At 39.2% G+C, this 15,634-nt stretch overlaps 1 protein-coding gene across 1 annotated transcript in view; it reads right to left on the bottom strand.

Moving 5' to 3' along the window:
• Positions 1 to 14,642, bottom strand: part of TRABD (TraB domain containing) — a 22,373-nt gene extending 7,731 nt beyond the window's left edge. The window contains exons 1-6 of the mRNA XM_009883650.1: positions 14,619 to 14,642; positions 12,312 to 12,390; positions 9,571 to 9,737; positions 8,443 to 8,583; positions 3,244 to 3,354; positions 1,727 to 1,866 (exon numbers count right to left, since the gene is read on the bottom strand). Of these exons, the coding sequence (XP_009881952.1) occupies positions 1,727 to 1,866; positions 3,244 to 3,354; positions 8,443 to 8,583; positions 9,571 to 9,737; positions 12,312 to 12,390; positions 14,619 to 14,642 (662 nt within the window). The remainder of the gene's footprint in view (positions 1 to 1,726; positions 1,867 to 3,243; positions 3,355 to 8,442; positions 8,584 to 9,570; positions 9,738 to 12,311; positions 12,391 to 14,618) is intronic.
• Positions 14,643 to 15,634: the final 992 nt, after the last annotated feature.

The following is a 15,634-nucleotide window of genomic DNA, read 5'->3' as shown; positions in this document are numbered from 1 at the left end:
CAAAGTTATAAATCAATTCCCTGACCAGAAGAATAGGAAATGGGCAGGAAATAAAATAAAAAACTGCAGGAGTAAATGTTAATAAGCTTTTATACTTTTTATGGGTACTGTTAACCTTCTGTTTGCACCCACAGCTGTGGTACAGTCATAGATTGTGGCAACAGAATCATCTGGTTTTGCACCACTATGTAGTGAAGAATGACGGCAAACCTGCTTTCTTTAGTTTCCAAGATTAAAAGGACACTACAAATGTCAACAGGGGCAACCAAAATGAGAAATATGTTGCTAGCTTTCAACAGATTGCAGAAGCACCAGACTGACACAAATTTGATGTTTAATTATTACTCCATTTTCTGTAGAACCTCATGTTGATGGCTGAGTGCAAAACACCCCCCAACTTCCTTTCCTTTTAAGCTCCTACCTACATGTTATTTTTAAAAATCAATCAATTGTAGGACAACTGAGACGTTATGTGCAAACTTCAGGGGAAAGCTAGTGTGTACTGTAATTATCTTAATACTGCAGTTGAAAACCAAAATGTTCCTAAGATGAATAGAAGAATGGGAGAAGTTGCAGAGAAATACATCCTCCAATGCCCCCCAGAAGCCTGCAAATACTTTTCTTATTTACCAGTCTCATACTAGCATGAAACTTATTTTGTGCATGAACTGTAGTTAATGGATTGAAAGCGGGTCAAACTCATTTTACAGATGAATGTAACGGCAAGTATTTACAGGAAACAACAATTAAGTAAATGCTAAAACTTGACACCAGAAGGTTTGATTGACCTGACTAGAGCTTGAGCCCTCACCCAATTTTAAAAGCCTGAAAAAAATACCATAGATCACTTCATGAGCTGTGCAGATCTCTGGTCTGAGTATCAGAAAGGCACTGAGATTCAGGGACCACGTGCACGAGGAAACCATTTCTGGCAAGCCTCTGACCACTGCAAGTCTGGTAAAAGCAGATTGAATTTAGGAGGACAGCTGTGCACGTGTTCTCACCCAGTGCAAGCACGTTACTGCTCACCTACTTGTGGCCAGAAGGAAATAAGAAGCACACTTGGCACAAAGTTTGCTTCCCCTGAAGGGCAGGGGAAACCAAACCGAACAAGAGAATAGCTGTCTGAGAAGTATTTCTGTTAGGCAAAAAAAGTTCCTAACTATGTCCCTTTAAAAAGGCCATAATCATTAAGAGTCCACATGTTGTTCACAGACTTTAAATGTTTTCTCTTGTTCCAAAAATCTGCTCAAACAGCAAACTCAGTTCGTAAGCTGCCCTGATCTAGACGCAACTTAGCACAGCAGGCCCATGTCCTTTGGAAAACTTAAGGATGTATAAATTAGCATACTGAGGCCCTACTCTCTTTCATTTACAATATCAACACACAGTAGTGGGAAAGATTTTACTTTCAGCATGAAAATAAAAGAAAAAAATATTTTTTTTTTTTTTTAAGTACACTAGGAATTCTCCAGCACCAAATCTTTCACTTCACCTGGAAGTAATGTATCAACAGACAATTAAAGAAAGAGCTGGAACAAGATCAGAAAGTAGCTTTGTTTTAAAAAATATGGATTATTACAGGGTAGTTTGTGTATTTATCCTCCTCACTAACTTCAAGTTTCACTACATCAGGCTGGGTACTGAGGACTTCCAGCTCGTACTAAAGTCAAACTGAAAAATTGAACAGTTCGCCCCCACAAACATACGGGATGCTTATTCATACCTGATTGGGTCAGATAAGAAGCAAAGGCCCCAGGCAAGCTTGACTTTTTGCCAGAAAGACAGTGCAGCAATTGCTCTCTTAAATGTAACAGGGATGGGTCGGTCTCCAAGATGGAATTTACAGAAAGGTACTTTACTGGCCTGAAAGTGAAGATACAAATCACTCGTCAACATTTCATACTGCAGCACAGTACATCATAATGTTTGCTTTATTGTGTTATACAAGGTATCTTAAACAAGAGCAAGTAGTGTCATACTTCAACATCAAAAAATATTTTGGCTTTGCAATTAATAAAATTTCAAAATTTCAAATTTACTTTATAAAGGAATACCTCAGCTACAAGATGCAGTGGGTATTACAGTAAAAACATTAATTTGTAATGCCACCCTCTTTAGGTTACTCTTACCTAAAAAGAAAGCTGCTGCTTATGACTACTTAAAGTGAATAGATGGAGCTCAATATGTATCTGAGTCTGAATAAAATCTAAGGTGAAATGACTGTGCTCATTTTGCTTTTACCTAGGATTTGTCAGCATCACAAACCTATCAGTTTGCCATGGTAAAATGTATTCGAGAAGGAACTTATAAAACAAGAACTGATGCCAGATACCACACGACAATGCAAGGTGACACTTTGCTGTAGCTTAGAGTGACTGATGTTACCACAGTACAGAATTTCTAGAAAATTCTTTCTGTTTAAAAATTTCAAACAACCACTTTACAGCAGGACAGAGCTAATATATACATATTTTTTTCCCCTTTCCCACTTAAAATGGGAAACACTTAAAAAGGTTTCACTCTGGTCTGGAATGCTGAGGAAAATAAGCCTTGAAACAATTTTCTTAACAATACATACACCAAATTATTCCAGATTTTTGATAGCTATGTTCTCCCAGATTTCCCTACTAGTACTTAATTTACATTAAAGTAGCAAGATACATTCTGCAAGGTGGATACATACAGTGAAAATAGTGTCTCAGTATTCCCAGACAAAGAAAGAGTACCAGTGATATACACTAGAAGTCCAGCTACTATTTACTTCCCAGTATCACAGCTGGCAGTAGTACAAAAAGGAATGTAAAAACACCAGATAGGACTAGCAGACCAGTCAGACATTTTACTTCCCTGAACATTCTTTCCAGATGAACGTGTTAGATCTCATTAATGGTTTAGAGTTTGTTTTCACAGCCTGAAACCTTTACACCACCAATGGTGGGACCAAAATCCATATCCAGAATTCAGAAACAATTATTTAATAGGAACAAAATAAATAAGTTATTAATGAAATTAAAACAAATGCCATCAGAAATATCATCAGGAAAAACCCTTATTGTGTGAAGCCTTTTTGAAGTTGCTTTCATGCCACTTACGGCTACAAACCTCTGCACTTTGAGTACACTCCAAAGCTGAAGACAACTTGTGCTTTCTTCTAGTCACTAACAAATGGTTTTATTTAGTTCAACTCTGGGAGTAAAAGGCCAGTAGTTTGACTTTAGAAAAAACATTTTAAGTTCGCACCTCTTTGAAAGCCTCCCTGAATTCTCCTCCTGGGGCCATTCCCAGCTGTTCTGTGATGTGGGCAGAAACCTTCAGAAGCAGCATTTGCATCAATCCAGACATGACTCCATTCTGGCAGAAAAGGGAGAAAAACATTAAAAAAACCCAGAAAAAAAAAATAAAATCAATAAACTATGTGGGTTTCTCTGAAGAACAATGCACTGTTTACAGTCATGAAAACAACGTTAATTATCTTAGTGAAGAAGCAGCACTGAATGTACCTTTTGGAGCCAATTCACTAATCAACATAGCTCTTTTAATTCAATTTCTATCCGTTGTGAAGTAGCTTTTCACTTCAGTGTGCAGCTAAAGTATTCTCCCTTTCAACAAAAATGTATGGCAGAGTTAAGAAAAGAAAGGAGGGCAGCCAGACGTACATCAGTCTACATTTACTACACCTGCGTGAAGAAAGCATTTGAATAACTGAATGGTGAACCAGCTCACGCTGTCCATTTAATTTTTCTTGATCTATCTGGTTACAAAAAAGGCAACCACAAGAGTACATTCCATTGAATGTACAGTGAACACCACATTATAGAGATACTGAAAGGGAAATACCTAGTGGTCTAATCATAAACACTCCCCCAGTCCGCGGAAACACTAGGCTGAGCACTGGTTACGTTAACAGCCGCAGAAACACAGAATCCAGCGTTGTGCAAGAAACTGCTGTGTATGCTTCAGCACATAAGACCTTAGAAAAGACCTCACAGTCCTGAGTATGACTCATTCCCACAAGCAGACTAAAGGCTCCTCCTGACACAAAGTCTATTTTTTTTTTTTTTTTTTTTTTTAAATCAGTGCCTGAGTGTTACCTGTCCCCAAGTGTGACCTGTACCTTGTTTATGCATCTCCTCCACTTCGGCATCAATCCATACCACTACCAAAAGGGGCATTCCTCCTCCTCTTGCCAAAGGTTAATTTCCTGCTATATCACCAGCTTCACGCAACTGAAGATAAGGTTACGTGGGATAGCTTGAGTTAATACAACTGCCTGAAGTTACCAGAGGAAGGTCCTAGTCTCCATTCCTTGCTCCGAAGACCATGCTCAAATAACCCAACCCTGTGCCAGATCTGATGCTTGTGTGACCTCTCCAAAGGCTGCAGGCAGTTTCTGCAGGTAAGTGGACTCAAAAGTCACTGAGGACCAGAACTGGCAGAAGAGAGGGGCTATTTTCAAAGCCAATTGGTTACCTGCTTTATCATGCTACCAACTAGCAAGCATGGCAGAAAGACAGGGCACTGGCTTCCTGGGGAGAGATGAGGAAGAAAGAGGGCAGGTGAGAAAGAGGGTTTTCAGCATCCTTGAGATCCAGTTCAAAAGCCTGGGGGACAAGGGTTTCCAGAAGTTCAGAAAAGATGCCCACGAAGAAAGGAAAACCAGGATAGTGCAGCCTGAGGTCATTTGCTGGCTGATCTCCCCTTCAGGATTGATGTGTTTGAAGTTGCATTTTTACGCAGCGACAGAAAAATTCATCCTGCTGGCTAACAGAGGGACACATCTTTGGAGGGTGTCTGAGTCATTTGTGCTCTTAACCTGCATGAAACTTGGTGCCTGCCATATTTGCTCAGCAATGAAGACATAAAAGGTGACAAGCAGCCATATGTAGCAGCAACCAGCAACAACTGGCCAGCCACAAAGCTTTGAGGTATTAAGAGCAAAATGTAAAAAAACCCCAAAACTGATGGGAGCAAAACAGTAAATGGTTATCATCAATAACAGATTATTCAATGTCAGATAAAGAAAAGCTGACCACAAAAGAACAGTAAATCCTGAGTGGCTGGCAATAATTTCACAGGTTAGATGCAACAGCTATAAACACAAAGCAATGCACACATAGAAAGAAACTTAACTGCAGAGGCAGAGGTATGGAGAGCTATTAGTACACACGAGACAGAGAAAGCAAAATTTGAATTTTATCACCCCAATGTTCAATAGCAGTCAGAAAGCAAGAAGAGTGAGAGAGAAAGGAACAAAATAGAAACATCAATGTGCTGTTGTACAATCTTTAGCAGAGTCCTGTCTTGAAAACAAGATACTTGAACTAGAAAATGTGCAAAGAAACACTAAACATATGAGACGAGATTAAACATTAAATACTCATGAGGCTTTGGAAAGGATGACTGAGGAAGATATACTCTACCGGACACTATGACTACCATGGAGACAGTGAAAAGGACAGGAGAAGAGAGCAATGAGTACTCAGGTAAAGTATGCCTGCAGGTTCTAATGCCCTTCCCCAGGCATCTGTTATTGGCAGCTGTCAGAGGGCTCCTGGACCAGATAAACCTTCCACCGGACTCAGCACAACCATGCTTATACTACATATGGGAACATGACCTAAGGAGGGGGCCTTGCGGCTACTCTCTTGACTGTATTAAAAAAAAAAAAAAAAAAAAAAAATCACAGTTCCAGCACTAACTGCAGAACTGTGGGCAGAAACAAACTGTTTGTATTTTAGTCCTCTGGATTTCTTCTTTTAAAAACCCTAATTCCCATGGATGCAGCCCTGTGCAAACACAGCCTTGCACCTGGAACTAACTGGTTTTCCTACTGCTGCAAGCGCACTGGAGGTTAGACTTTAAAGTACAAATGAAGGTGGCAAGTGACAGCAGCCTGCTCCTGTCCATATGGATGTACCCATCATCTACCAATTCACATTATATCCTTTTTATTTAACAGGACAATCCTGTAGGTTACCTAAACATGGAGGGCTGTATTACACAGTGCAAAACAAGAGCTTTTTCACCGGCCAGAAGCATTAAAAAAATCCAATCTTACAATACATGCCTGCACAGGTAACTTCAGCCTAAAGGAGTAGGTTAAAAAAAAAAAAAAAAAAGATTTTGCTGCCACCAGCCCACTTTCCTTTCTGCCCCAGAACAAGGGTTCTCAACTCCTCCTCTGCGTCAGGACCAGCAACCATACAGCCACATAGGGACATGATGCAGCTAAAATGCAAGCCCTGTTCAGACTGCTACACGGCCATGGTATGGACACAGAAGGGTCAGTGGAAACAGGAAGCCAGGGGAGCAAATAAGACAAAACCTGTTTTACCAGTTTGGTTTAAGCTAACTGTTACTGTGCATCTTCACGTAACCCACACATGAGCCAGATACCAGTCCGCACTGTGTTGCTTTGCTTAATGGAAAGTAAACAGGTAGTGCTCTGCAAACCACTGTAAGAGTTTTGAAATTCAAGGAGGGGCTGGAGGAAGGCTGTTTTTAACCCACAACAGTTGCTTGATAAGCTGTGAATACCAGTGACCCATTACAAGCGTGTCACAGTTTCACATTAACACTCTGCTCAGTTTCCAACTTCAATTGAGAGTCATGGAATGCAATTTTACTGCTTAAGATTTATCCAAGTGATTATAAAAAGACACAGTTTTCTTTTCCTAATTTTATAGTCACAGATGAAAGCTACAAGCAGTTTTGACTTTTGGTGTAACTTTGGGGCCTGAATGCACATTTCAATGAGAGAGGACAACTAAAGCATGACTGAGCGAGCAACTTACCAGCTGGTTTGATTTTTACTAGAGAAAAAGACGCTGTAATTTAGCATGAGACAGTTGGACTATTTTTCCTGGTTTTCACTATATAACCCATGCTGCTACTGAATCAAAGGGGGAAGGCTGGAGTTCTTTTTGGTTGAGACTACAGATTGAGAAATATATTATTTTAAAGGCACAATGTCCAAATGTTATTATTTGCATTATCTCTGGTGACAAAGGAGACTAAGATTGAGTTGTACCAATAGGAAGGATCTTTGTATTATTCTCTGGCTTTGAAGCCAACACAGCCTGCATTTCCTACACAAGATCACTTCAAGCCCTGGTAGGAACTGCTAATTACAAACCTGCCAACACGAATTTACATCACAGAGGAAAAAAAAAGTCTGGTATTTTGTTTTCATTGTCCTTTTGCTCTTAACAGAAAACAACAGCAAACACTGTTGCATTTAGCTTTGATATTTACAAAAAAAAAAAAAGAAAAGAAAAAGAAAAAAGGCTGTGTGCCTGTTTCCTAGGTTAGGAGACACCCAGCTATGCTGCTCTGGTTGTTGTGGACATGCAAACTTTTCACTACATGCATCTGAACAATCCACCTTACCTAAAATAAACAGATGGATGCAGTAATTCATGCAATATGCAAGTGTTTTGCAATGTTCTTTCCTTTGATAGGACATAAATAAAGAAAACAGGAAAGATGCATTATTGCCTAACTCTGTGAGTCAGAAAGCCTGCCCTAAGACACACACACAAGCAGAGGGGCCCCTAGCCACTGCAAGTGCTTCTGCTTCTGGATGTAGATTATATTCTCATGTGGGGTGCAATCCTGGAAATTCCCCAATTACAACAATAAAACAATTCCAATATACAATTACTGCACAACCAAAATAACACTCTATGAATTTGTTCATTCAACTGGACACTGGAAACCCTTCTTGCTATTGACCACATATTGCCATTCTAACCAAATGTCCTGTCATTTTTAAGTCACCTTTGTGCTGTTTCACTGTGCCTAACTTAAAAATTACTTAAATACAAGCTAACTAGAGGAAACTGAAAAAAATACAGGACAACACTTGTTTTGCGCGCACATCCCAGACAGCATCAAACTGTCAGAGTACTTATAATTTGAATAGAATCCCACATTTTTCAGTCCAGATTTTTCAGAAACCTCCCTCAAAGCCTACTGTCAATTAGAAACTACTCAAAAGACAAGTGATGAATTAAAAAGAAAGAGCAACACGCCAGGAGGAATGCAATTAAACAGATCATGACAGGCAATACCAAATTTAATTGCTCCCTAAATAACTGTGATACAGATGCACGTTGCTAGAATAATAATCATATTTAAATACATTAGCAGAGCATTACAGTTACAAAGTTAGACTTGTGTCCTGCAAATGGCGTAGCTGTGAAACCCAGGAGGATTCCTGCCGAGGTCAACAACTGCCCAAACAATCCCATTGTGGATCAGAGGCCCTCAATACCGCAGCTGAAAAACACCCCACCGAAGCTAACTTTGCCACTGTAATGGTACTCTCACCTAGATGAACAGCATTAGGTTCCCAGCTGGTGGGAACACTGGGTTTTGGTTGTAACTTGACAAATTACTCTTAACACAAACCTTTAATTCTCACTGTGGGAATCATACCTGCTTTATAGCTTGTTGAAGTTTTTCCAGATTTATTTCTTTGGCTTCTTTTAGTAACGTCTTTTCATCCATCTTTAACATAGAAACTCTGTACTGGCATAGTTCCACCACAACTACATCAGGCTGCACTTCTTGTATTGTCTGAAAAAGATGGATTTATTTACACCAGTTTAGGAAGGATTAAACAGAAATGCAGCCAATATCAATACTTTATGAGAAAATGGACTTAAATGCACATTCCAGCAATCATTTTCAATTAAAAGAACAGAGAAAGAGTAAATAAGACCTCCAAATAGCTATGTATTGAGAAAAACATTACAGAAGATGACAGTGAAATGCTTTAGTTACTGGATGCTTTGGGACAGGAAGATGGAGAACACATTTCTCTGGGGAGGTGGGAAAGAAAAACCTTGACGTTAAACTTTTCACATTCACAAAGTTCCTTTGACTATACTCTGCAGTCATTTGCAATCTGAGTTAGAATATGCTTTGTAAGAACCAGGGTTGATGATTCTGGCACAAGATTCCTCCCCCTCCAGCTCCTGGACAACAAAGCCACTCTAAACTGCAGACTTTGCATGAGAACAGTAGGAAATAGTTCCTACTTTCACTGGAGCTTCAGACCTATTTGCATCTTGAGAATGGAATACAAGTTTGGGGTGGCGTGGTTTTACAGCTCAGTATTATACATCCCCAGCACACAGAAGCTGTAAACTGCAGTTTCTGTTCTAGGCTTTGCATCTTCTCAGCACATCCCCATCAGTGAGTATGCAACAACCACAGTACGCACTGTTGGTGTGACGTGATGCTGTATCGTGACAGGCAACGTAAGCTTCACTAGTGAGACTTCTACTTTTAACATTGGCACTGTATCTGCATTTGTTGTTTAAGGACAAAAAAAATATTTGAGATGGGAGAGCAACATATCGCATCAAAAAACATTAAGAAAATAAGTCTGCCTCTTAGTTCATCCCACAGTGCTGTTAGCTCTCCAACAGCTAACGAGACAAAAAAGAGTCTGGAGGTTACAGCACAGAATCAAGTCAGGGAGCTGGACTTCATTCTATTTAATGCTAAGTTGACAACATTACAAACATGCTGCTGAATAGGATCCCACTTAGTATTTACCTTCACTACATCCTTTTTGCTGCTGTCACTGAAATGGGCTGTTCCAACCACATATACTTTAGAACCATCCTCGGTGTCAAGCTCAGTCACAGTGCTTGGTAAAATAGGCTTTTTCTGCCTTTTCTTCATCTTCATCTCCAGGAGGATTTTAAATGCATCTGCATCAGCTATAAACATAAAGAAAAACAAAAAAAAAAAAAGCACACATGACTATAAAGTGCAGGTAAGTAAAACAGAAAATAAAAATGTCACCACTAAACAGCAGAGCAGAGCTAAAAGGCCATTGATTTACCACTGTAATCTTACATTCAATTCTGAGGCTACATCATTGAGAGTGCCACCACTGGAGAGGCTGCCTCCAAGCATGGGTCTCAGTCCAGGTTTCCTACCCTGTGGACACTGGGACAGGTTGTCCACGCAGTTCAGTAAGTGAAAGAGAGAAGCTGTGTGGCAGTTGAGGTGGATAGAGAAGCAAAGAATACTTAGAAAAGGTATACACTAAATTGAAATAAAAGAGAGCATTGTTTTTTTAATTCTAGAACAAAAGTGTTCCCTTTTGGGATTTTATCTGTATAAACGATAGCAACACATAGTACACTGGTGTGAGTGTGCAGTAAAGTCACCTCACATATTGGCACATATAGGATACCTACAGTACCCATCTTAGCCTTTTCTGTGATAAGCACACCAGGGCTCAGCATACCAATGAAAATTATACCTTAAAGGTAATTCAGGTCAGGAAATCAATCATTCTTCCCTAGTTTCAACAACAAACTATTTAAGACTGAAATGGTACAGTGTGAATTCAGCCCAACTATGTCAAGCTTGCCATGGAAAACAGGATGATCTATCAGTTCCATCACAGTTGCTTGTTAAATGCCAGAAAGCCTCATTAACTGAGATGGAGAAGCTTCAGTTTTACATCAATGGGAAATGTAATAACTTTGAACAAGTAATCTTTAAGATGTAATTCATCTTAGGAAAAAAAAACAAAACATCAAGTAGGAAAGCAGAGTTTTGTTTCCAACCAACTCTCTTTCTCTGGCAAGCTGCTGCACAAGTTAGCAGAGGTCTCACGTGATCCAGAAGCCTGGAATAGGATCATCATCCCAGGGAAAAAGAAAAGGTTAGTGAACAGTTTGCAGGCAGGGTGTCAAAGATGCAAATAAATTACAGCCTCCTACCATACATTCATTCATTTCATGAATCTGGTTTAACTATGCAGCTTTGGCCCCAGATCTGTCCCACAAACATTTATCTCACAAGATTTTATATCAAAAAAACCCAAAACCCAAACCAAAAGCCACCCTCCGACATCCTTCTTAGTTAGTATTTTAGTAGCCTACTACTTCATGGTCAATACACAAGAACATGGTGTGTTGCAATCAGCACGGTCTCTGATCCAAGACCATGTTTCTGCCAAAACAGATGGTGATGCTAAGGAGGCGGTGAGGAAAACATGACTGTAAAGGGAAGGGGGTAGGGCTGTTGCATTTGTAGCACTCAGTCATATAATCATAAAAGCAGCCATAGTAGATCAACCAAAATCTACTTAAGCAAATATCCTGCCTCCCACAGCGGTCAAAAGTGGATATCTAAGGAAAAATATAAGAAATGAGGAAGTGTGCACGATACCTTCCCCAAATATTCTCCTAGCCTGAAACCATTTATGGCTGAGATTTTCCCAGTTGAAAGTGGTTTCTACGTATTCAGTAATGCTTGAAGGATTTAATTTCTATTAGTTTTCGAGCCTTCACCTCATACATCTATTCAGATTAATGTTTCATGTGAAAAAAACCTGCTATGACAGGGCAGTACCAGATGTTATCATCTAAGGACACAATCAAGGAAAACACTCTCAGAAGCAGCTACCTTCTATATCTGGAGAAAAAAGCAACATAAAAAATTAATCTGCTTATTTAGGTCTGAATGCTTCTCCCATAGCTTTAGTCAAGGCTCTGTTTGCTCCCATGATGGTTATTTCTGAAAGCTACAATCCCTAGGGATTATTCAGCAGCTTCAGCATTATAGTAATGTTGCTGTGACCTGCTAATTTGCCCTGAGGTAGTTCAGAGCCTATTTGCCAAAAAGCACAATGTTCCTGTTGTTCAAAATGAGCATCATATACATCGACATAAGAACGGTATATCAATAAACACAAAGTAAATCCTCAGAAGCCTTTGTTTTCTCCTAAGAAAGAACTGTCTGTCATTATCCGTTCCTTACCACTAAAAAGGTAAGGATGATACTCTTCCTGGGCTTCACAAGACAGTTTTGGCTGGAATACTTCTGTTCCCACATCCTGCAGGCTTGGCCTTCATATCAAAACATTATCATGCTGGCATGGGCAAAGTATTCCACGTGGGAGAACTGATTCAACATCATAACACTAGGTGCCAGAACGCCGAAGCAACCATGTACTTATCCGTCTCTGGCTTAGAGGGCGACGACTGAGCTTAAGACAATAGCTGAGTATATCTATTAAATCAAAAAACATTTCTTTTCTTTTGAAAGCATGGGAGCAGCAAACTGACAATCAATACGTCATTGCTCTTTACGAATTTGGTTTATGTAACTGGACCTTTCTAAAAATTATGAACAGATTAAGTCAGATATGACCTCATTCGCATCCCCCTTTTGTGCTAACAGCCACATCCTTATTAGATAAGGGAAAGGCATGGACATTTAGCTTAATATATTTCCAACGTGATACACCCTCCCCAGTCAAACCAGAAACATACAGATATTCTGCGATACACTTGACGTTTCCTTTGGGCCATCTTCTGGTACATCAGAGGAGGACATTGGATCTGCAGCAGCCTGTATGAAACAAATTCAAAAGGAGTCTGGGAATTATAATGAAATGTTTTAATACATCTTTCCCCTTGTGAGCTTGCTTGAATATTATATGCAGATTCAAATCGAGCAAGTAAATAATTTAAGCAGCGTCAACAGTTCAAAACATCTGTGGTTTTACAAGTGTTTTTCTCCTAGCCAGATAAATATGAAAAAGAACATAATAAAAACTAACTGTTCCACGCCTATTTTAAAAGGGAGTATTTGTACCTGACATGGAGTTTAAAAAAATATATCTGATTCTAGAATAAAAAGAACAAGTTTATCTCTACACTACTGTAGTGTTTTCTGTGTTGGAAATTAAAATGTGCGCTGATTATTGTAATACCATTCCCATTTATAAGATGGCATATTTGACTCAACTACCAGTCAGCATTAGTTTGTCGGGAGTCTGACAAAGTTAATCAGCACTCACAAGAATACGCATATGCATTCAAGAAAAGTCTGCTTAAGTATTTTATTCTGTTAGAATAAGTGTAAGATAATTACACAATATGCAGATCCAATCTTACAAAGTGTATGTGTATTTTGACTTTATACACATCAGAAATCAAAGCCAAAAATATGCAAAGCACCTGTATAGTTTTGTTCTCTAAAGGATCAGAAGGTAATTGAAAAGATTCCCAAAGAGTGACTTAACTATTATCACTAGAAGTATACGAGGCAGGTGTTTGACTAACAAAACCTTTCTTATTTTTAACTAACAGGTGAGTTTTAAAACCCGTGCATAGAATTCAAACAACCCCAATCACTCAGCCTGTGTCATCCAAGGTGGAGAGGCAGAGTTAGTGCAGAAAAGAGACTTAAGAATCAGGGAAAGCTCAACTATAAACTATCGTTAGGCAACTACACTAATTCAAAGTTGAATCAGAATGATTATTGGGAGAATTTGGAATTCTTGAACAACATTAAGTCAAAAAGTTAGACAGGACGTGAATCCGTCATCATTCAAGTACCTTCCAAATGAAGGGCAGTATTAATGACAGCAAGCAGGCAGCCAAGCTCTCCCGAAGGATGTCAGCTTTTTAGCTAGAATGACTGGTTTATTCACTTTGTACTTAACCTGGTAAGATTTATAACAGGACTGTACAAAGCAGATCCAATTGTTAAAAGAGTTTTCAACAGGAGGGATTAATTTCTTCTTGCACTCCATTAGGCCAAACAGTAATTTTCAGGTAATAAATCCTGGGTGTCTTACCTTGGCCCCACTGAAGGTAAGGCAAAATTTATCCTATATTTCATGGAATAGGACCAAAAAGTACAAACAGCTTTACGGGGCAAAGTTTAAAACGTTCACAGCAACATATCATCCTTTCACTACAAAGCAAAAGTCTGTTAATTGACAACTGCAAACTGCAATTACACCGCAAATTGCAATTACGTTCACAAATCTAATTTAACACCAGCTCAGTTTTTGATCACAACATATGGCTTAACTCTACTGCTTGCATATGTAACTCTAGTCACAAAAATATTTTGGAAAAAATGTATCCATCTGTAACATATGGAATTAATCCTGTCACTTATGCTGGCATTGTCATCATAACAACATCACAACATTGCAGTGGTGGAAAAAAAAAAAATCACAAAAGAAAATCACTGAGCACCACATTAAGAGTCTGACATTTTTTTTTTTAAATTAACTAACAGGACACAGGAACTGACGTTCTTATATCTCATAAGAGAAACATATCCTGAGATTCACCTATTGCACCAGAAAAAGGTTTTGAGACACGAAAGGAGAAGAAAAGGAACAGAAAGGGTAGGGAAAAAAAGTACCTCAGTTTGACAAGGTACTTAACACATGTGCAGTGAGATCATTCGTATACAATCAATTTGTGTAACTTACTCACAAAATATTTTTTCTTCTTAAAGGTTTAAGCTCATGGGTTAGGCCATTTTCTACAATTCCTCACTTGCAAGTAAATTAATACAGAAGACCCTTTTTAGCTTTTGCAATTGGAGGGAAAAGGACCCTGAAAAGAAGAACCCAAATGTGGAAAAAAAAAAAAAAAAAAAGAAAAAGCACTCAGTGCCCCACCCCCCTGTTTTAAAAGGGGTCTTACACTGGTAGTCTCGACCCTCTGACTTTGCAGACCTTTCCTGAGGATGAGTGGAAGAACCTGCCTGATTCAGTCTTGACCTTCCCTGCAATTCTACTGAGAAAAAAAATCTTCAGCTCCAAGCCCTACCTCAGGCTGTTGCTCCTCTTGCATCCCTGCAGTGTAGACTTATTTTCACCAACCACAAAAGAACTGCAAGAAGTAAAAGGAATGGAAGCGAATTAAAAATTAATGGCATAATCTCTACAATCCCTAATAAAAATTTAAGTAATAAAACCAGGAAACTGAAGATGCACAAACACCACCTTTTTAACTGTACTGCTGTTAAAAAAAAAACATAAACACCAAAAAAACCCCACCAATGCTCCCACCCCCTGTAAGTAAAACTAGCATGTTTCAACCCCATTCTTGAGTTGGCTCTAAGTCCAGAGCATAGTCCTGAGAATATCTTGGTGAACAAGAGTGGATTTCACGGGAACTCACAATTTCCTTTTTTTTTGCTGTCTTAGATTCTGAAAAAAAAAAAAACAAACCCAAACCAAACCCATGCCTTCTTCCTCCAGAGCACTCCTAAGTAAATGAAGATACAGGATAGGTGCCAAAAAGCTTTCAGCAATAGCAAAAACCTTGCTCAATCAGACCAGTCTTGTCCAAACTAACTACATCAACACAGGTTTTAAACCAAATTTTAAGAATCATCTGTGTGTCTAGGACTTCACCACTACAAGGAACAGGAGAGCAGTCACAGTCTTAATATTCAACTAGAGAGCCACACACATTGTTATCACACACTGTTAATCTGTTCTGCATCATGTTATCATGTATATATTTACAAATATGCCACGGTCAGGACAGCAGCAAGATCATGCCTGTGTGAAAAATCCTGGGAACTGGGTTTTCAAACCCTTAGTGAATGGTTTCCATGTCTTAGTTTTAAGATTCTTTCTTCCATCCACAATGTTCAAGTCCAAAAGTTCCCCCTGAAGCTGACAGAGTGCTGCGATTTGACTTTGTTGCAGCCCCTAAGGGGACTGCACAGGACATCGAATGTGTGACTGGTTTTCATTCTGCTTATTCTCACTGCTGTCCCACTGAAATCGAAGCACTCGAAGAAAGCGCTGCTTCTTCACTACAGCATTTTTGGT

The sequence above is a fragment of the Charadrius vociferus genome, unplaced genomic scaffold, assembly GCF_000708025.1.
Source record: "Charadrius vociferus isolate BGI_N301 unplaced genomic scaffold, ASM70802v2 scaffold43, whole genome shotgun sequence".
In the NCBI taxonomy this organism is placed as follows: Eukaryota; Metazoa; Chordata; class Aves; order Charadriiformes; family Charadriidae; genus Charadrius; species Charadrius vociferus.
Note: the sequence above shows the minus strand (reverse complement) of the source record. Positions and strands in the feature narration are given on the sequence as shown.